This window comes from Pantherophis guttatus, chromosome 6 (assembly GCF_059756535.1).
Source record: "Pantherophis guttatus breed Tessera chromosome 6, ASM5975653v1, whole genome shotgun sequence".
In the NCBI taxonomy this organism is placed as follows: Eukaryota; Metazoa; Chordata; class Lepidosauria; order Squamata; family Colubridae; genus Pantherophis; species Pantherophis guttatus.
In genome coordinates, this window is record NC_142068.1 from 17,487,152 (window position 1) to 17,508,757 (window position 21,606).

Genomic DNA, 21,606 nt, shown 5'->3' on the forward strand with positions numbered 1-21,606 from the left:
CTATCACGGGAATAAGGAATAGAATAGAATAGAATAGAATAGAATAGAATAGAATAGAATAGAATAGAATGGAATGGAATGGAATGGAATGGAATGGAATGGAATGGAATGGAATGGAATAGAATAGAATAGAATAGAATAGAATAGAATAGAATAGAATAGAATAGAATAGAATAGAATAGAATAGAATAGAATTCTTTATTGGCCAAGTGTGATTGGACACACAAGGAATTTGTCTTCGGTTTACTTGCACTTATTGCTTTATCTTTTATGTCTTTCCATTTCTGTTTTCTTCCTTACTTTTCACTGCTTTTTATTCATTTTTATCTTCTTCAGGCAGTACTACTAGAAAAACTAATCCTTCTGAAAAGAAACCTTACAACATAAAGCAATCTCTGTGTAATGCCATGCTACATAGATTGACGTAGTAGTCACCCCGTTCCAAACTGAAGTGTAATCTGCTGACAAAATGAATCTCACAATTGGATTTTTAGATGATTCTTTAAATAAAAATAATTAAATATGTTTCCATTTGCTAATATTGAGTTAGACTAGTTTCTAAACAAAGCACTAACCTGGTGAGAACTCTAATAAAGCCAGCCCACATGAATAAAATGTAAACGTTTTAAAACATGCAAATGCATAATCTCTCAAAGAGAAAACAGACAGAGACACCAAACCAATTTCAAACCATTTCACAAAGAATCACAAGAAGACTGTGCAAGAGAAACAGACATAAACAGTTAAGATAATAAAGTGAAGGTTACTTGGATAGGAACATAGGACAACTGTAATCACATTTTTTGACGGACAAACAAAATTCCGAAAGTTTGATTAAGATAAGAAATTCAGATTTAATTGCACTAACAAATAAGTTATTCGGAATGATAAAACAGATGTTTGCATACTCTAGCTGAAGTGACAATGCAAAAAGATAAAAAAAATAATCTTGTTTGTGATTAATTCAAATTCTCTGCATGCTCTCAAGCCTATTTTGATAAGTGAGACTCATTTTATTTAGGCTACTACTCTCTTGTCCCTTCTCCCCAACGCTTCTAATTCAGAGTAAAACTCAATAATAAAATCTGAAAAACTCTTCTGTCAAGGTTTATTTTTATTTTAATACCATGTTTCCCCGAAAATAAGACCCTGTCTTATATTTTTTTGAACCCCCAAATAAGCGCTTGGTCTTATTTTTGGGGAGGTCTTATTGTTTTGAGACGCATGGAGCAAGATGGGGCTCCTCTTGCTGTCTTACCTGATTTCCAGCTCTGCATTTAAATATTTTTGGGGACTGTTTATTTTCGGGGGGGAGGCTTATCTTAGCGCATGCGCTCAAAAGCCAAATTGGGCTTATTATCAGGGGATGTCTTATTTTCGGGGAAACAGGGTATAATTGAATAGCTAAAACCATGGGATTTTTTAAAAGTAAGGTGTAAGAGAACAAGAAGTAATCGTTAGAAATCACTAGGTCTAATTATTCAGCCTAAAGAAATATCAGAATTAGCAAGAGGTGAGCTTCATATACTGTAGCAACCAGTTCACCCAGCACTGAAACATGAGAATGCACATGCGGTATCACAAAACACGGCAATTCACTCACACACGCTGTTCACACATGCGTCCGACATCATATAACATGGCAATTCGCTCACACGTGCCGTCCACACATGCAGGCAGCACAGGGGTGGGTTCTACTTACCTTTAATACCGGTTTGCAACCGGACCGTGTATGCACACTTGCTTCGCTCGTGCATGCGCACACTCTTCTGTGCAAGCGCAGAAGCTTCTGCGCATGCGCAGAAACATTTTGATGACGTCGGGTCGGTGGGTGGGGCCTCCCACAGGTTTTACTACCAGTTCTATAGAACCGGTGCGAACTGGGGGCAACCCACCACTGATGTGGCATCAAAAAACACAGCAATATAGGACAGGATTGCGCCTGGGCAGGTGAGCTGGCCCACCTGCAGGTCGCCATTACTGGTTTGCTCGAACCAGTCCGAACTGGTTAAATACCACCTCTGGAATCAGTGCAAGGGAGTTAAACAGGTGACACTACATGAAAACAGATCCTATAAAAGAAAGGGTATACAGGTAGTCCTCAATTTGCAACAGTTGAGTTTTTTACACTTAAGACCATTGCAGCATCCCCATGGTCACATGTTTTACTTTTAGATGCTTGACAGCTGGTTCATATTTGTGATGGTTGCAATCAGGGGTGGGTTTTACTTTCCTTTACTACCGGTTCGCAGCGGGATCACGCATGCGCTTTCGTGACATCGGGGTCGGTGGGCAGAGCCTCCCGCCAGTGCGAACCGGGGGCAACCCGCCACTGGTTGCAATATCCCCGGGGTCATGTGATCCCCTTTTGCAACCTTCTGACAAGCAAGACAATGGGGAAGCCAGATTCACTTAATAACCGTGTTACTAATTTAACAACTTCAGTGATTCCCTTAACAAATGTGGCAAGAAAGGTTGTAAAATGGGGCAAAACTCTGCCAATTTCTCATTTCAGTTATTCTCCTTTATTCCCTGGTTATTTTTTTACTGCAAATTTCTTTTTTTTTCAACATTGCATTTCTGACATCGAGCCCTCGCCTCTATAAATTATTTCTCCTAAACTCCCTTCAAATCACTTGGGTTTAGAAATTCTGGCTCACGGTACATTAAAGAACTTTCTAAACACATAACAGCTAAAGCTGGGAAGGAGACATGTCAACCTGTTTAAGGGATTTTTATTCTTTTAAGATGAATATCTGGAAAAGGTTTCAGCTGATCCTATTTACAAAGAAGAAAACAGACTGGGTGTAAAGCTATTCAGATGAATGCACTTATCTAGAGCTACCACACATAAGCTGCAAAAATACAAATGACAGTTTGACAGCAGCAAAAAGGCACCACACCACTTCATTTAACTTGTGGCAATCCAGGTTTTTTTTTTACAATCTGTAGTCCTCTCTTAGGGCTATGATTCCTATTTAGTCCCTTCTGACTCCAGTTCAAAGTTAACTATCTTTTCTGATCTTTTATCCTTGTTATAACTGTTAATAATACCAACTGTCCTAAAACTTCTAATGAAAATCTCCAATATTAAGTTGTCCCCCATTTGTCCAAATTCCTGAAATTCCATCTTAAAAACACCACTTCTGCACCACTTCTGCAACTGCTCCAACTCAGCGGCTGAAGCCTATCATGCACCACATCCCAGGATGAAGTTCTACAATGCTTGCTCCGTAAATTGAGAACCTTAGAACTTGAGGCACGGTGGCGTAGAGGTTAGAGTGCAGTACTGCAGGCTACTTCTGCTGATCACCAGCTGCCAGCAGTTTGGCAGATCAAATCTCACCAGGCTCAAGGTTGACTCAGCCTTCCATCCTTCTGAGGTCGGTCAAATGAGGACCCAGATTGTTGGGGGCAATATGCTGACTCTGTAAACTGCTTAGAGAGGGCTGTAAAGCACCATGAAGCGGTATATAAGTCTAAGTGCTATTGCTATTGCTATTGAGATCTTCCGTTGAAATAAAACATTGGAACATGAGAGATCAATAAAACGAAGGATTCCTTTATGCTGTGCAAAGTCAAAGAATGGAATTTGTTACCCTCAAATATAGTGGTAGCCATCAATTTAGAAAAGTATTTCCTCAATGCTAGCAAGTTTAAGAAGTGTGGACTGACTCCCAGAATTCCCTAGCCAGCATACCGGCTAGATAATTTGGGAGCTAGAACACTGATTCAGAAGGTTTTAAAAAGAAACTAACGAATGCTTAGAGTATGAAGCAATCTGTGAAAGCTACCTTAGGAAGCCTAGATCTTAAACAATAACTGCTGGGAAGGAGAACAATCACAAATTATACTTATGTCCACCCTTAGGAAATCTAGTCACTGTACAATGGAGGGCGTTTTTTTTTTTAACACTTCTCTTTTCCTTCCTCATTCACCTCTCCACCGGAAAACAAAAGAAGGAAATAAAGTGATAAATAAAACGGACACTGAACTAAGGAGTAAGCATTTATAATTATCTACTTTTTAAAAGTTTTCATTCTTTTCCATTCTTTGGATGTTCTTCCTTACTAACACATAATTTAGACTAACAGCACCTGAAGGAAGCAACGTAGTCTTTATGCTCAAAACAGCTGTCAATTCAACAGGAACACAAAATATAAAACACTAATGTGTTTCATGAAAATGGTGCTATTTCCCCCAAAATTGCCTGCATCCTTCTTTTCTTCTAGTATAGTCTCTGAAACTTAAAACTCTGGCAGATTTCCCACTGTGACCAAATTTTCTAAAAGGAAAATATAACAAGTTACTCTTGCACAACGTGTGGTTTCAGATTATCGCTAGTATCGCTAAAGAAAATTGGACATTTTATTGGCAGGTATTATGCTGAAGACATTTCTCTGACTTGGCAGGTGGCATAATTAGTTTCTAGTATACTTATATACCTACACAACCCGTTCTGGCCTGAAGTAAACCATCAGTTCTGAAAGCATTTGGCAATGATTTTGAAGAGCAACCCCCCCCCCCCTTCACACATATTACCCCAAAGGCATTTTAATTAAAACACTGCCCATCAAATATATGAAGGTATTAATCAATAAACATCATATATTGCAGCTGCTGCTCTCTTGCCAGCTACTTAACTTTGTCCTGGGACCAGCTGGCCATCCGAACAACAATAATAACAACAAAAAAGTTCAAGAGAATAGCTTACATTCCAGAACTCTGTAATGTCTGGCAGAATTTGGGTGCAGGTTTGAAACTTAAAATTCATCATTCTCCCAGGTTTCTGAGAATGGCTTGTTTTTCAGAAGAATGTATTTTAGCCATAAAGAAAGAACACAAAGTTCCAGTGGTTGGAGATTTGAATTGTTTCAATTGTAGGGTGTCTGTATGATATATTTTTATTCAGGGCAATTTGTTGTTTGAAGCCATTCTCTTTTTCTGTATGGCAGTTTATTTTAAACGTTCTAGGAAAAGAGATTAGAGGTTGATCTATGGTCAACCCTTAGAAAAGTCAGCAAGTACTCTGTACAGATTGTTAATGCTGTATTATTCTCAGAAGTAATTATCCCAATAAAGTCTTTAGATGTAAACAGCCCTTAATGAAAGTCCCTCGTTAAATTTCATTACGTTTCAACTTTGAAATATTAATGACTGGACTTCATAATGTCCTCCCTTAAATCTTGAGTTGTAGGCCCTAGATAAAAGCAAGGTTTACCTTTGCTTTTTGCAGTTGTGAGTTTGCTTAATTTTAATTCTAAATGATCGCAATGCTCCTGAGTGTGTGCTTGAACAATATGAACTGCAATGCAAGCAATTAAGAGATAATAGAATAGCATGAGATTACCTAGGATAAAACTAGCTTTTGGTTGTGTTTTGTAGCATAATGACCATGAACTATCAACACTGACCAGTATTGTCTTTACACTTTTCTTATACATTTTACACAAGTACAGCCAAGGATTATAATATCTTGTCTTACTTTCTTCTCTCTCTCTTGTTCTCTCTTTATCTTCTCTATAATATAAAATAGTGTCAACATCTTAACTGACTAAAGCCATGAGAAATGGTACCGATTCATAAAGTCACCATATGATATATGGAATCTTATAACTTGGAAATCAAGACAAATACAGGGTAAAGAGCATGACTTAATGTACTAGATTATATTTGTATATTGCTGGGTATTTATGAGGAAGGAGAACCATGTAACTTTTGAATTAAGATGTTCTGAACTCAGCGAATGGAACAGATGAAAATCTGAAGACAAGTAGCAGTCTAGAAGTAGGCTTGCTTACAAAAAGGACAAAATATTTATCAGAAAGTATAAAGTGGTATCATCTACAATAGGTTGTTGAGGCTGTCTATAAAATTAGGAATCCAAAATTTGCATGTTATACTCCAGTGTATAATGGTAATGGAAGCACCAGACAAAACTTTGTGTGTGTATGAATGAAGGAATGAATGCTAGGGGGAAAGCTACTTTAAAAAGTGAGATGAATGGAAGTAGGAACAGAGTACACTCAGTGAAGAATAGAGTACATTCAGTGGAAGAATGAATCCGATTGCTGAGTGATGAGTATCTGCTTAGAAAAAGGTATGTTTTAGGCACATGGTTTAAAGATAGCAACTTATATGTACCTATATCAAAGGAATAAATATAAACCTAAATGCATGATTGATTCAATTCCTTATAACAGACTGAGATACGTATGAAGGATAAGATGATATTTAGAAGCCCTGCATATGGTACAGACCATTATTTAGTAAAAGTGGATTTTAGGAAAAAAAGCAGGCATAGAGAAAAAGGATGAAAATGAAAGAAATGAGAGTGAAAGTCAAAGAAGAGTGAATGAATTATGGTAGGAAGAGAAACAATTAATGAAAAATGGAGTAACATGGAAACTACAGTGAATTTTTTGGAGGGAATGGCTTTATAGTGTACCACAAAAGTATGAGTAGCAGCACTAATGTGAAGAATTGGTGCATTAAGAATTAGGTATTTCGGTTAGGAAGTTAGCATGGGACTTTTGGAATGGATGGATGTTCTAGTGCAGTGATGGCTAACCTTTTTGCTGTCACGTGCCAAAAGTGGGGGAAACGCGGGGGGGGGGGGTGTCACACACATGCGTGCCCACACCCATAATTCAATGAGCCCCATCCCCATGCATGCGTGTGGTACCCCTGTGCTCCCCCCACTTTGGCACATGATGGCACGGTGGGCCCAGTAGGCCCGTTTTTCGAACTCCCCAGGCTCCAGAGGCTTTCTAGGAACCTGGGGAGAGCAAAAACGGCCTTCCCCACCCCCCGGAGGCCCTCTGGAGGCCGGAAGCGGCCTGGTTCCTGACTTCCGGTGGGACTGGAAGGTCTGAAAATCAGTTGGCCAGCATACACATGCGCACTGGAGCTGAACTAGGGCAATGCTTGTATGCCCACAGATATGGCTCCGTGTGCCACCTTTGGCACACATGCCATAGGTTCACCATCACAGTTCTAGTGATTTTTACGGAGCCCTAATTTAGTTTAGTGATTTTTGGTTTTAATGAAATTCTCAGTTTTTATTTTGCTCACTACCCAGATGTTCTTGAAAAGATGAGCAACCATCTAAACTGGATCAATATATACATAAATAAGAATGAAAGTGATGGAATTGTGAACTTAAAATAGGAGTCGATGAGAAAACACGCATATATTAGTATAAAAAATGAAGATTGAGAAATATTCTATATTGTGTAGAGAGATAAAAAGAACGTTGCAAAGACTGTAATCAAAGACAGCCAGGAATGGTTAAGTTAAAAAAGGCAAAGAATACGCAGTGTGAGTTTGGTTGGAATAAATAAAATTGTTTTGGAAGTGGTTTCAGAGAATTATGCAAAGAGACTCCAGCAGAGCAAATGGTATTAAAAATAAAAGTGATGAAATGATTAGGGACTGCAGTGAAAAACACCGGAGTTTTAGATATTATTTGAGTGTGGTCATGATGTGGCAAAGAATGGGACTGGAATAAATGTTATAAACATTAGTTTCAAAGGGGGAAAAAATGAAAAGGAGGTCATAATCGTTGAGAGAATGTTGGAAAAATGATAAGATTGTAAACGTAGATGATTTAACTGAAGAAATGTTAAAATATGTCTGTGATTTGCTTATGGAGTGGCTGCACAACTTATTTAAAGCCTGCATGTGAAGCCTCTGTCTGCACCTAACAATTGAAAGAATGCTATGATTCTTGATAAAGACATCAGGAACGAATGCAAAATCTATGAGGTATTATATGTACCTTTGGGAATTTCTAATGGAAAGAGAGCAGGAGAGGTGACAATGAGCAATATTTGGAAAATGCAGTATGGTCTTATGTTCCTGAGTAGCAGCCTGCAGACAGATATTTGCTTCTCAATAAGTCACCGAGATATGTATGAATGTGGAAAAGCTTATTCTGTATTTGTTGATTTAGAGAAATGGGCATCAATGGGTGTGAGAAATGGGATGAATAGGTGTGAATTGGAGGATGTTTTGCCTGAATATGCACAGAGGCATTTTGTGTGTGTGTGTGTGTGTGTGTGTGTGTGTGTGTGTGTGTGTGAAGGACAGAATGACAAATACAGCATCACTGCATCTTCATGCAAATCCTGTTCCTTTTTAAAGTATGATGTGACATTTTCACCCCCTTTTAGGGGGGAAAAAGGTGCGTCTTATACTCTGAAAAATACGGTATGTTGCTAAGTGAGAAATTTGTTAATGAGTTTTGTCCCATTTTACAACCGTTTTAGCCACCATTATTTAAATGAATCTGGGTTCCCCATTGACTTTGCTTGTCAGAAACAGGGTGGATAAAAATCAATGATTTTTTTAAAAAAATAAAAAAAATTGGATTTTTTTTATTTAAATCGGATTTTTTTGATTTAAATCGGATTTTTTTGATTAAATCAGATTTTTTTGATTTTTATTGAATTTATTTCAATAAAAAACTTTTGGGGTAAAAATCTATTGTAAGATAGTTTTCTATTTAAGATACATAAATAATTTAGTTTATTCAGCATGAAATGGAGCTTAGTTATGTAGCACAAGTCTGTATATTCTGCAACACTGTGACAATCGGTGAGTCAACAGCGGGTAAAAGGAGTAGCAGAGATGACAGTTGCTCTTTAAAAATTATGATTTAAATCGAGTTGATTTAAATCAAGTCTTTTTACTAGTGATTTAAATCATGATTTAAATCATGATTTAAATCGACTCGATTTAAATCAAATCCACCCTGGTCAGAAAGTCACAAAGGGGGATCACTTGACTCCGGGATACAGCAACCGTCATAAATGTGAATCAGTTGAATCAATATACAAAAGTATGAAGGCTATTGCAGAGCACATTGTAAGCCGCCCTGAGTCTCCGGAGAAGGGCGGCATATAAATCAAATTAAGGAAAAGTTGTCAAGCGTCTGGATGTGAATCACCTGACCATGGGGATGCTGCAACTGTCATAAGTGTGAAAAATGATCTTTTAAGTGCCATTGTAATTTTGAACGGTCACTAAACAAACTGTTGTTAAGTTGAGGACTATCTGTATGAAGTAAAACAGAACGAGAGGGTGGAAAACCTGTATACCATCCTTCCTATTGAAAGGAAGGATGAACTACAATTTTTGTGTACATATTGTATTATACAGTCAGCATTTTACTAGACTATGTACACCAGGAAAAATATAGATGTTCTAAACTTCAGAAACTCTGTTGAAACCAAAACAAAGCGATCAGGACCATCACTGCGTCAAATCCTGCTTGCCAGTTTCTCCCTCCAATTTTTGTTCATGGATTCTTTTACATTTTAAATTATCCATTGGCTATGAAGCGGAACCAAAAGCCACCACAAAAAAAAAACAAAAAAAAAACCAGAAACTCAGACAGACAGGCGGACGGCAGCAAACACACACACAGCTGAGTTTTTTTTAAAAAAAAAAGTGGTAGCTTACTGGTACTTTAAAATTCAAGCATAAGATGGTGAGGCTTCTAGAAAGGAAGTCAATAGAGCAAGATCATTCTAACACAAAGCTGAAGTATACTGAGAAACAAAATACTCAAGATTTGAGAGACTGATCTGCTAGAATCCAGCTGCATGAACCCTGCACCATTAAAAAAAGAGACCAATCAGAAATTCCTAGCACTTCAAACCTACCAATCTCTGGTCTACCTACTAGCAATAGCACCTTAGACTTACCTTCATAGTACTTTACAGCCCTCTTTACAGGGGTTTGTAGAATCAACATATTGCCCCCAACAATCTGGGTCCTCATTTTACTGACCTCAAAAGGATGGAAGGCCGCATTAACCTTGAGCCAGTCAGAATCGAACTGCTGACAGTTGGCAGAATTAGCCTGTGATGCTGCATTCTAACTGCACCACCAGAAACTAGAACATGTAATTAAAGATAAATCTATCTCAGCATCTACTTCTGTCGTACTATTATAGCACCATTGAGAATGTCCTGACATACAGCATTCTTGCATGGTATAGGAGCAGCTCTGTAGCAGACAAAAAAGCTCTACAGAGAACCATTAAAACTGCCCAGAATATCATCGGACTCCAGCTATCAGCCCTAGACGACATCTTCAAATTTCGCTGTTTGAGGAAGTTGCATAACATTCTCAGAGACTCTTCCCATCCTGCTTACAATCTTTTTGGACTGCTGCCTTCTGGCAGAAGATACAGAACAATTAAAACCTGGACCACACATTTTTTGAATAGTTTTTATCCCAGAGCTATAATTGCACTCAACAATGAACTAAAGAGCCACCAACAGTGAGCTGTTGGACAGTATTACTTGGTCTGTTGTGTGGATGTTTGGGTGGTTTAGGGGTGGGGAATTGTGGTGGGTGGGACTGTGTTTAGGGATTGTTATGTTTGTTGGACCTGGTCTTTGGATGTTAAGTGAATTTTGTTGTATGGGTATACTGTGTATACACGTACAATGACAATAAAGTTATTTATTTATTTATTCATTTATTTATTTAAATGTGAGGTATATTTTGAGAAAAAAGCAGTTTCTCATTTGTGTTGGGAGATTAGCATCTTATATTTACAGGTAGTCCTGAAGTCCTGAATTTATGACCCAACAACTGACCCAACATTTACGTTGCTAAGTGAGAGATTTGTTAAATGAGTTTTGCTCCATTTTACAACTTTTCTTATCACATTTGTTAAGTAAACCACTTGCCTTGTTAAATTAGTAACATGGTTGTGAAGTGACTCTGGCTTCCCCATTGACTTTCCTTGTCAGAAGGTCGCGAAAGGGGGTCGCCTGACAGTGCAACCGTCACAGGTATGAGTCAATTGCCAAGCCTCTAAATTTTGATCACGTGACCAAGACTGACGTGACTGCAGCAGTCATATGTGTGTATAATGGTCGTAAGTCACTGTTTTTCAGTGCCGTTGTAACTTTGAGCTAAAGGAACTGTTGCAAATCAGGGACTAGCCGTATTGTCTTGATTTTACTGGACAAAAATGGTATACGATTTACAGCATTTCCATCCGCCACAGCCATTGACTAGTTCCAGCGCTAGGTTTAAAAGAAAGATTTGCTCTGTGTCTCCAGCAAGACTGGAGTTGTTGTTGTTGTTGTTACTTGCAAAGTCGTGTCCGACCCATCACGACGCCATGGACAACGTTCCTCCAGGTCTTCCTGTCCTCTACCATCCTCTGGAGTCCATTTAAGCTCAGGCCTACTGCTTCAGTGACTCCATCCAGCCCCCTTCTTCTTTTACCCTCAATCTTTCCCAGCATTAGGCTTTTCTCCAGTGAGTCCTTCCTTCTCATTAGGTGGCCAAAGTATTTGAGTTTGATCTTCAGGATCTGGCCTTCTAAAGAGCAGTCAGGGTTGATCTCCTCTAGGACTGACCGGTTTGATCGCCTTGCAGTCCAAGGGATTCGTAGGAGTCTTCTCCAGCACCATAGTTCAAAGGCCTCAATTCTTTGGCGCTCAGCCTTTCTTATGGTCCAACTTTCACAGCCATACATTGCAACTGGAGGGGAACCAGCTAAAAGGCAACTCTTTGTGCCCATATTTCAACATACACTTTTCTTTCTTCATCAAGGGACTGAGTGTTAAAGCAGAGCCCAGTGCAGAAATTCAGGGCATTAACACAAATGCTTTTCATTAAAACTCAATCAACACTGCAGCAAGGCTACCAACTGAGATTAGGAATTGACTGATCGGCGAATGTCACCAGCTTTCAAGACTGAGAACTGAAAACAAGTACAGAGAAAGACTCAATAAAAACAGTCTACACAGAAACCTCCTAATCTTAAACACATGTTCATGAATAGAAGCTGTATGCACAACATGTTCGTGTTTTAAAAGAAAAAAAAATTAGGGATACCAATAGAGACAGAACTTGGAATGAAAGACACGAATTAGTACAGAACGAGAATAGCCAACATGGTGCCAATGTGCCTACAGGTTATCCATAAAGCTCCCTTGGCTTACCTGTTTATAGACTTTTTTTCTTTAAAAAAGGCATATTTTTAATTAAACAATAATTATACTGGAAAGAACCATGCTGCAAATCATCACCTTCACATCCCATAATGACTCTGAGCCTCACCAAGACAGCACAAACAGTCTTAGCAAATAAAATTAAAACATAGGTAGTTCTGCCAAAAGCAGTGTTTCTCAACCTTGGAAGCTTGAAGATGGGTAGACTTCAACTCCCAGAATCCCCCAGCCAGCAGCGCTGGCTGGGGGATTCTGGGAGTTGAAGTCCACCCATCTTCAAGCTTCCAAGGTTGAGAAACACTGGCCTAAAGCTTTTGGGGAAAGGCTCATGAAAAGACCAAAGGGAAGGGGTGGGAAGGAGAGGGAGTAGCAGGAAGCAATCACATTTACTTGCCTGTTGTTAAGTAAGTATTTGTGGGGTGGGGGGGTAAAAGGGCTGTCGTGATGGATGTGGCCAAATGTCAAGTGTAGTAATCCACTAGAAGAGAGCCATTCAGGGTTAGTGCTCACTGGTTATTTTGGAGTTGTTTTGAGGAACTCATCCCCTCAAATATCAAATGATCAAGGATCAGCACCAGACAAACAATCAAGCAGAAAATAGAAATCTATTCAAGGAACCACCAAGGAGAAGAGCACACATTCCCATCAAAACTGGCAAGGCGCACCATTATATATATAAACAGGAAGCACAGCACTTACTCACTCACTCGGATGACGTTATTTAGCTGGGTAATAAAATGTCTGCAAATAAATAACCAAATTGTCAGACTTCCACAGCATAGTAGTGATCCCTTTGGTGTGGTGATTGTCCCAAAAAGGCAGCATAGCCTCGGGGCAAGAGCTGTAATGCCACACCTATATTGTCCACCTTCTTTGTTCTGTTGTTATGTACATTTCCAGGTGGCTGTTACACAGCTGGACATCAAAGATGGAAGAGTAATTACTTAGAAGAAGGATTGGAAAGATTTAGATCTTGGCTTGAAAGTCATCTAAAGAAAACTCTGATAGGATCAGAGCACCAGAGTCAAAGGGCAAGAAAGGCATTTCAATGGAAGCTTACATAGAACTGGATTGTCTTTCAACAATGTATGGTTTTTAAGAAGACGCTCAGCAGTTATCTAACAGAACTGACTCAACCAATGACAATTATTTTCTGAACTTACATATGAAGCCTTAATCATAAAGTCCCTTGGAAAGACACACAGCATGTGAAACCACAAATAGTTTCTAGGACTGTTGCTTCTTCTGGACTAGACAGGTATGAATAGGTTAGTCATAAGCACTAGTCATCTTCCTTAGTCCCCTTTTCATTTTTCCTACCAATAAATGAAAAAAGGCAAACCAAAAATCATTTTATGAAATGATGCCATTGGAAGGTCAGGAGTGAATTGCTCCTTTTATAATATGAAGCTCCAGTGATTAGTTTTCTTGCTTTCATGATCGCCGGCTTCAAGCAGGGGCAAAAAAAAAAAAAAGAAGAAGAAGAAGAATGTGAAAGGGGGGAAAAAACGTAGCTATCGGGCAGATTTATTTACCATGAATGATTCACACATAGTATGCATGGCTGCGGGCATCACCTCTCCCAGAACCTGGCAACGTTACAGGGAGCAATTTCAACTCCCACCCCCAAGCATAAGCTTAACTTGAAGAGTTTCTGCATTATAGCAAGCCGTACAAATGTGCTTTTCTTTCAACGTTTAGCATGAATTATATATTGACCAAACACCTTTCATGTGGCCTAAGCAAGGAAAATCCAACTTGACATTTATTTTCTGGCTTTCCATGTCTCTTTCAAGGACAAAACTCAAGTTGTACTAGAAGCAAAAGTCAGCCAAACCCTAGAATTCTACCCTGTCACTAAAAGTGTGAATCTGAAGTTGTCTTTTAAACTTTGCCTACATTATATGCTCCCTAGGTGGTCTAAGATAAGGTCTCCTCTTTCACTTTCAGTCATTACTTACCCTATAGAAAACAGAGTAAGCGGTGTTTTTACTTGAGTAGATATTTTTATCCTATGTTTCACCTAGGGAATTTAGGGCTGTACATATCATTTCAACTTCCTGATCCCTTTTATCCCCACAACAATTTTGTGAGATACGTTAAGGTTGACAGCAATTAATCCCAAATCATAAATTGCATGGATGACTGGAGATTTGAAATGTGAACACTCTGTCCAATACTTTATCCATATAGACTTCACTGGTGAGCTCACAGATTGCCTTAAATCAAAACTTATGGAACTAAGTCAATTTGAGGGGCTTTACATATCTTGCTACATCACAACTCAAGGGTAAACATCTTAAAAAAACAAAGTTCCACCCCATCACCCCTGGTTGTGACTTTTGTATCACTACCACAATCTGATAGAGAATCAAAAAGTTCAAAGGGTTTCTGAAACAACAAAAGGGAGACAGAGTCAGGCCCATCCATGCGTATCTGCCCTGTTTAAGAGCAGAATACACAACAGAAAATTCAAGGTGATAGCGACAAAACTAAGAGAAAGTAAAACAAGTTCCAAAAGTTAACCACCTACATGATGTTACAAAATCAGAATTAGGCTATCCCAACAGATTTCGTTCTAGCCTCTGCCTATAAAAATCTGATTTCTTAAAAAAAAAGAAAAGAAAAGAACTTGTATTATAGTACAAATCCGTATCACTAAAGATCCTCTTTCTGGATGTCTTATCTTAGATATCATAATTTGTTGAATGGGTGCCAGAAAATGATTTAAGTTATTGGGTTCAAAAGGTAAGGCTCAAAAAATTTGTACCTATATGAACTGCAGATTATCCAGATAGTTTTTTAGCACTTTGCAAGGTGAAAACCTTTAACATTTTGTATATTTGAGCATTATGGGTCAATGTCAACAGGAATTCATTATCAATATCACAGATGAACACTCAAGAAAATAAAGCATGAAACAAAATCTTCCTTACCTTGAATGCACTGAAGAGTTCCATCTTCACCCCTTATGGTAAAAGTTTCACCTGGATTAACTTGAACAAAAATGACCTGCCCAAGAAAAAAAGAGAAAGAAACTAACATGAAATCTTCAAAATATTTCAAGTATTTAGCCTATTTACTTTTAGTTCCTCTTCATTTTATTGTCAATGTCATTGTTTCATGGTATATCATAGCATTCAGTGGCCTAAGTAATTCTATTTGCATATGCACCAACCCAACTCTAATGAGCGAAGACACACAAATGTTTCAAATAAATAAATAAAATTTATTCCAGATGAGTTGACTTAAAAAGTAGAAACTGCATATTTCCCTCTTCAAAGTCACGTTCCTACAAACGATTATAAGGAGACAAGATTCACTGAACATAGTGGGACTTACTGCAGAATGGAACAGAGCAGCAATCTTATCAGCCCGCAAAATAAATTAATCATCCTCAGGGGGAATGCATTCCAACTGAAAGGGTCTTTGTAAGCTATCAACTTATTAGAACGAAAAGAGGAAGGAGACTGGAAAAAGTACACCATGCCAGGGAAAAGACAAAACATTATGAATTATTTAGGAAAGGCATTAAAAAGAAGACAAGGATAAACACCATTATATCATTCTTCAGTCTATCCACATCTGGGGTGCTCATTAGGGGAGTGGAGGCTAAAGCATATAAAGAATGGTTGCTGGAAGTGGGTATGTTAGCTTAATGAAATGAAGGACATGATAGCAGCGTTCCATATCTAAGGGGCTGCCACAAAGAAGAGGGAGTCAACCAATTTGCCAAAACACCTGAAGGCAGGACAAGAAGCATTGGATGGAAACTATTCAAGGAGAGAACCAACCTAGAACTAAGGAGAAATTTCCTGACAGTTGGAACAATTAATCAGTGGAACAACTTGCCTCCAGAAGTTGTGGGTACTTTAAAACTGGAAGCTTTTAAGAACAGATTAGGCCATCATTTGTCTGAAAAGGTATGGGGTTTACTGCCCAAGCAGGGAATTGAATTAGAAGACCTCCGAGGTCCCTTCCAACTATGTTATTCTGTTCTGTTATTATATCAGCAAGTTGGACAGTAAGAGAAAAGATCAATTGGGCTTTCTCTCCTATGAAAAATATTTAACAGTTGGGATTTTCTTGTTTAAGGGGAAAATAATGGAGTAGAAAATAATTTGGAACTGCCCATTGTCCCTCTCATCCACAAAGCCTAGAAGGAGGGATAAATTGTTCTTTTCTTCACTATTTAATTCTCACAAAGGCCATGTTAGAGAATGACTGGCCCAAACTTCAAAAAATTTAGGAATTTCAATCTGGATTTTCTTAACCCACTCTCTAACTGTAATACCACATAGGAAAGTAAAAACCATCTTGAGATCCACATTGCTTTAACCAATGCGATTGGATCATAGTAGAGCCCAACTGCACACAAATAAGCATTTTGAAATGAGTCCACAGCTGATACCATTTATCACCATGGAGCATTCTAAGGGGTGAAGCTCAAATACTTTGGCCACCTAATGGGAAAAGAGAACTCATTGGAAAAGAGGCTGATGTTGGGAAAGTTTGAAAGCAAAGGGAGGAGGAGGAGAAGGAGAAGGTAGAGGATGAGATGGTTAGTTGGTGTCACTGATGCGACGAACATGAATTCAGGCAGACTCTGGGAGACAAGGGAGAACAGGGGAGCATGGCATGCTGTGGTCCATGGGGTCACGAAGAGTCAGACACAACTTAGTGACTGAACAACAAATTCTAATGGGTAGCATTCAGATATTATAAGTGAATCAATTCATTTTTTATTTTTTTATTTTAGTTTCGGAAACAATGCAAAATGTAGATAAAACACATTAAAAAATAAACAGAACACTCCTTAAATTACAAAAACAATTACAAAAAAGAGAAGGATAAATAACAGACTAGGAAAAGAGGAAAAAAATCCATCACTTGTATTAAATTCATCAATAATCACTGATTATACCATAGAGTACTATGGTACGGTAAGAACATTACCATAAAATAACATAACATCTCAGCCAAAGTAGAATATGTTGCTTCACCCTTTGATTAGTAGAAATATTACCTTTTTCAAGACAGATAAGTTAAACATTTCCCAAAGCCATTTCTTAACATCTGGGACAATTGTTTGTTTATCACTTTTATTTATCACTTTTCCAAGTTCTCAATATAATTCTTTTGGCCATCCCTCATGCAGGATACAACCAAATTCCTCTTCTTCTGGATACTCTTAGCCATGATAGCCATATACAAACAACCTCTAGTCTTTATTGGTTGAGACAAATAGAGGATGAAAAGAAAAACCTGACCAAGTGACATCTACTAATAATGACTGCAATGACATCTGTGACTGGTGGCAACACTTTGAAGCTGTCTAGCTCTTCACAAGCTCTGTCATTTTAAATCCTTTAACATGAATTGTGCACCTGCACAAATTGGTATTCATAAACACACTACCTCTGATTTTAGAGGTAGCATCCTCTCAATATGAGCAGCAGTTACAGATCATTTTACCTTCCATGGGTGTACCTAATGCCTCCTTTAAGCTATTATTGCATCTTGTGATCACTGAACTATGCTTCGCATGGAAAAGGAATTCTCTTTGTCTGTTCTGGATCTGTCATCATGCCAATTTTTGTATGATTATCCAGATTCTAGCTTGGTGGAATTTATTTTCTCACAATGCGATTAATTTTAAAAACCTTCATAGTCCTGCTCGCCTTCCTTTCTTCTAATTTAAAAAGGCCAAAGTGCATCCTTTCCACATACGTTGTTAGTCCTCAAACCAATGCAGCTGGAAATATAAAGCTAAAACAGGGGTGACAAACAGGATTTCTTCGCGGGCCGGATCAGCATTGTACTCCTCCTCCACAGGCCAACCAGGGGAGGGGTGGGACAGGAGAGACACCTCCTGCAGCACCCTGTCGGCCAAAACAGGGTGCAGGGGGCTGCGTGTGGCCCCCCCCATGCCTGTTTTTGGCCTGGATGGCCTCCTGCAGCACTTTGCCGGTCAAAATGGGGAGCCACCATTTTGGTTGCCAAAGGCACTGTGGGCCGATCCATTGCTAATTCCAGACTCGCCCCGTGGGCCAGATTTAAGCAGTTTCCAGAAAAAACCCATTGCACCACCCATTGCAGACAATGGATTCACTTGCAAAAAGGTCATAAAATTAGGCATGATTATTTGGTGACCCCTTGATAACCGGCATGACTTACGACCATAATTCCAGGTTCAGTTATGGTCATAAGTCAACTGTATGGAAATTCCTTCAATGCCTTAATCACTATACTGCTTGAGTATATGTTTTAATCAGTAGTGGGTTTCACTTACCTTCGCTACCGGTTCGGAACGGTGAGCGCGCTCGGGTGCTCGCTTTGCTTGCACGTTGCACTTCTGCGCATGCACAGAGCATCCATGATGACTTCCAGGCAGGTGGGCAGAGCCTCCCGCTGCTACTGGTTTTCCCGAACCGGGGCGAACCAGTAGAAACCCACCACTGGTTTTAATACACTGTCAGACTCCAGAGCAATTATGAACTTGGTCACTCAATTTAAGGCGCTCAATTCTAATATATAGATCACTGCAATCTCCTCCAATATACATTATTATGATTACAGTATTGCTAATAATGTGGGGATTTTTTTTACTGTACATCACCTACATTCTTGGTTGGCTGAACTAAACAGATAATTTATTCCTCCTAACTTCCTTCTCTGTAAAAATCTTGAGACACATTTACGATATGTAAGCTATTCTAATAGATGTTTGTACTATCTTTAAATCAAGTGACCTTTTCAAATTATCACAGCAAAGAACTCTTTTTCAGGGCTAGGAACAAAAAGTTTAGCAAGTGAAAAGAAAAAAATGTTAGAGATTATATCGGCTTTGAAATCACTATAATTCTGCTATAGCTTACTATTATGGCTAAATTATAAGTTTTAGGAAGAGAAAATACTAGCGTGGATCCGCAGCAAGGATTTCACAAGTTACTCATTAAAAGGCGCAAGGACAGCAAAGCGATCAGGATTTGAATTCCAGGAAAGAGGAAAAAAACACCCTGACAAAAGGCAATCTATCTGCAATCTTAGTTCAATCAGCAGTTAGAGACATCTGTCTTGCAGCCTGGAAAGTCCTATGAATTATTCACAAGGACCAGTGTTTCCTTTAAATAAAGACACAGCACTTCAAAACACAGTGATAGAACTGAGAAGATCAGACGGAGTTTGGCTCTTTAAAGGGACATGTTCTTTAAGTTACGTGGCATTTCAATAGCATTCAGACTGTAAGACTTTCAGAAATGAAGCCCTGAAGTCTGCTTTCTAGAAATCAAAATTGACTTCACGCTGCTACCACCCCTTTGGCACAAGGCCATCTTCAATCTGCCAATTCCACAAAGATCTTCAATCTGCTCATTCCTTAAAGATGAGCTATATTATTCTTCCAGTGTTCAGGAACAGAATCAAGATACGTATTTCCAATCAAATTTTCTTGAAACATTTGAGCATTTTAGGATTCTAAAAATGGGGGGAAAATAGAGCAATATGTTTCTCTGTGTTTTAGATTGAAGAAGTTTAAGGATTGAATTCATCTTTTATGGGTCATTTTTCCTTTGGTTTCTTTTCTCTCCATAGGCTTAGTCTATTTAATCAATATTTGGTTGTTCAATAAATATTGAAAATATGTAAATTGTACCAAAGTCACATCTGTCTCAGCAGTATCACATGATCTTGAAACTTTGGCCTACTACTAATTTACTTATATAGGATGTGCACTTTGCCCGAGATTAAAAGTGCCTCCTTGAAGAGGTTAGTTACTCCTGGCACCAGTGATGGAAAAGAAGGATTTTTTGCCTTTTCAAAGTGTTTACCTCTTCCATGATTCAGGCCTGCTGAGTTACTATAGCAACCAGACAATAATCTAGAGTCACCTCAAGACACTGGACTAGCTTCAGCATCTTAATGCTCAATTTCCTCTGACAAAAGATGCAAAAAAAAATTACCATCTTTCCAAAGTGCTGCAGAGAGGATCAGGTTCCATCAAAAAATGTAGCTTATTTGTTTCACCGTGATATATAAAGGATACTGGTAAATTCAATGGTACCTCTCTCTTACTATTCTATCATACTAAAATCTATTCATAGAGGCCTTTTTATGCAGACTTGTAAAAATAATGTTACGTCTGCTAGCTGTATTGGAATTGTATCTTCTAGAACTGCCATCCTGTTGACCAAGTTTATTTTATTTATTTTATTTATTTATTTAATTGTTTGTCAACAAGTACAAGGAAACAAGTATCAGTATAGACATAGACATGGACACATGAAAAAAAATGGCACAAATAAATGGATATAAATAGGCAAAACATAGCCATAAACACATAAAATGATTACATATAAATGGGGACAGTAGGACAGGGACGGTAGGCACGCTGGTGCGCTTATGCACGTCCCCTTAGGACCTCTTAAGAAATGTGTAAGATCCACGGTAGACAGATTAAGGTAAAAGGTATGGGGGTTAGAGAAACTAACAGGATCAGGTAGAGTCTTTCAGACATTTACTACTATATTGCTGAAGTCGTATTTTCTGCAATCAAGATTAAAGTGAATTACATTTAGTTTGTATCTATTGATAGCCCTTGTGTTATTGCAGTTGAAGTTAAAGTAGTCATTAATAGATAGGACGTTAAGGTAGATAATCTTGTGTACTAAGCTTAGGTTGGAACGTAACAGCATAGTTCAAGGTTATCCAGGCCTAAAATTTCAAGCCTGGTGGTATAAGGAATTTTATTACAAGCAAAGGAGTTGAGTACTCTTCTTGTAAAATATCTCTGGACCCTCTCTAATGTATTAATGTCCAAAATATAGTGTGGGTTCCAGGCAGGTGAGCAGTATTCAAGGATAGGTCTGGCAAAGGTTTTGTATGCCCTACTTAGACGTATAGCATTACCAGAGAGAAAACTTTGTAAAATAAGGTTGGCAACTCTTAATGCCTTTTTAGCAATGTTGTTACAGTGAGCTCTGGGGCTTAGATCTTTTGAAATGAGTACTTCTAGGTCCTTGACAGGGTGTGGGTCATCTTTTAGAGTTGTTGGCTAAGAATTTGGGAGTCATAGTCTTGGCAAACCTGAGGGTCTCACAATGGGAAACAATGCTTCAATCTTGATTTCAAATGAAAGGAAACAGCCATGGTGGTGAGATTGCAGTATTGCAAGCTAATTCTGACGACTGCCAGGAGTTCGATCCTAACGGGCTCAAGGTTGATTCAGCCTTCCATCTTTCCAGAGCTGGTAAAGTGAGGACCCAGATTGTTGGGGGCAATATGCTGACTTTGTAAACCACTTAGAAAGGGCTGTAAAGCACAGTAAAGTGGTATACAAGTCTAAGTGCTATTGCTAATATGCTGAAGAATCATGGCTTACTGTTCATGCACTTTTGGTAATAATAATCACAAAATATAAAAATCTGCAAATAGCAGTATGGCAAATAGACTATGGCAAAAGAAAACAATGCATGCCTTGGATGTAATCTCAACCATCCATAATGCCTCTTGACCATTAGCACTGACCAATCATCATGAGTCAGTTGCAGAAAACAGGTTTATTTGGGATAATTTACATCCTCAAGTGTAACAACATCTGCCTATATCAGATTCTTGGAAAGGA

The 21,606-nt window shown here is 38.6% G+C and overlaps 1 protein-coding gene across 3 annotated transcripts in view; it reads right to left on the reverse strand.

Moving 5' to 3' along the window:
- Positions 1-21,606, reverse strand: part of FNDC3B (fibronectin type III domain containing 3B) — a 313,079-nt gene that overhangs the window by 200,285 nt on the left and 91,188 nt on the right. For all 3 annotated transcript variants that reach the window (XM_034438975.3, XM_034438974.3, XM_087872515.1), the window contains exon 3: positions 14,921-14,996. In XM_034438975.3, the coding sequence (XP_034294866.2) occupies positions 14,921-14,996 (76 nt within the window). The remainder of the gene's footprint in view (positions 1-14,920; positions 14,997-21,606) is intronic.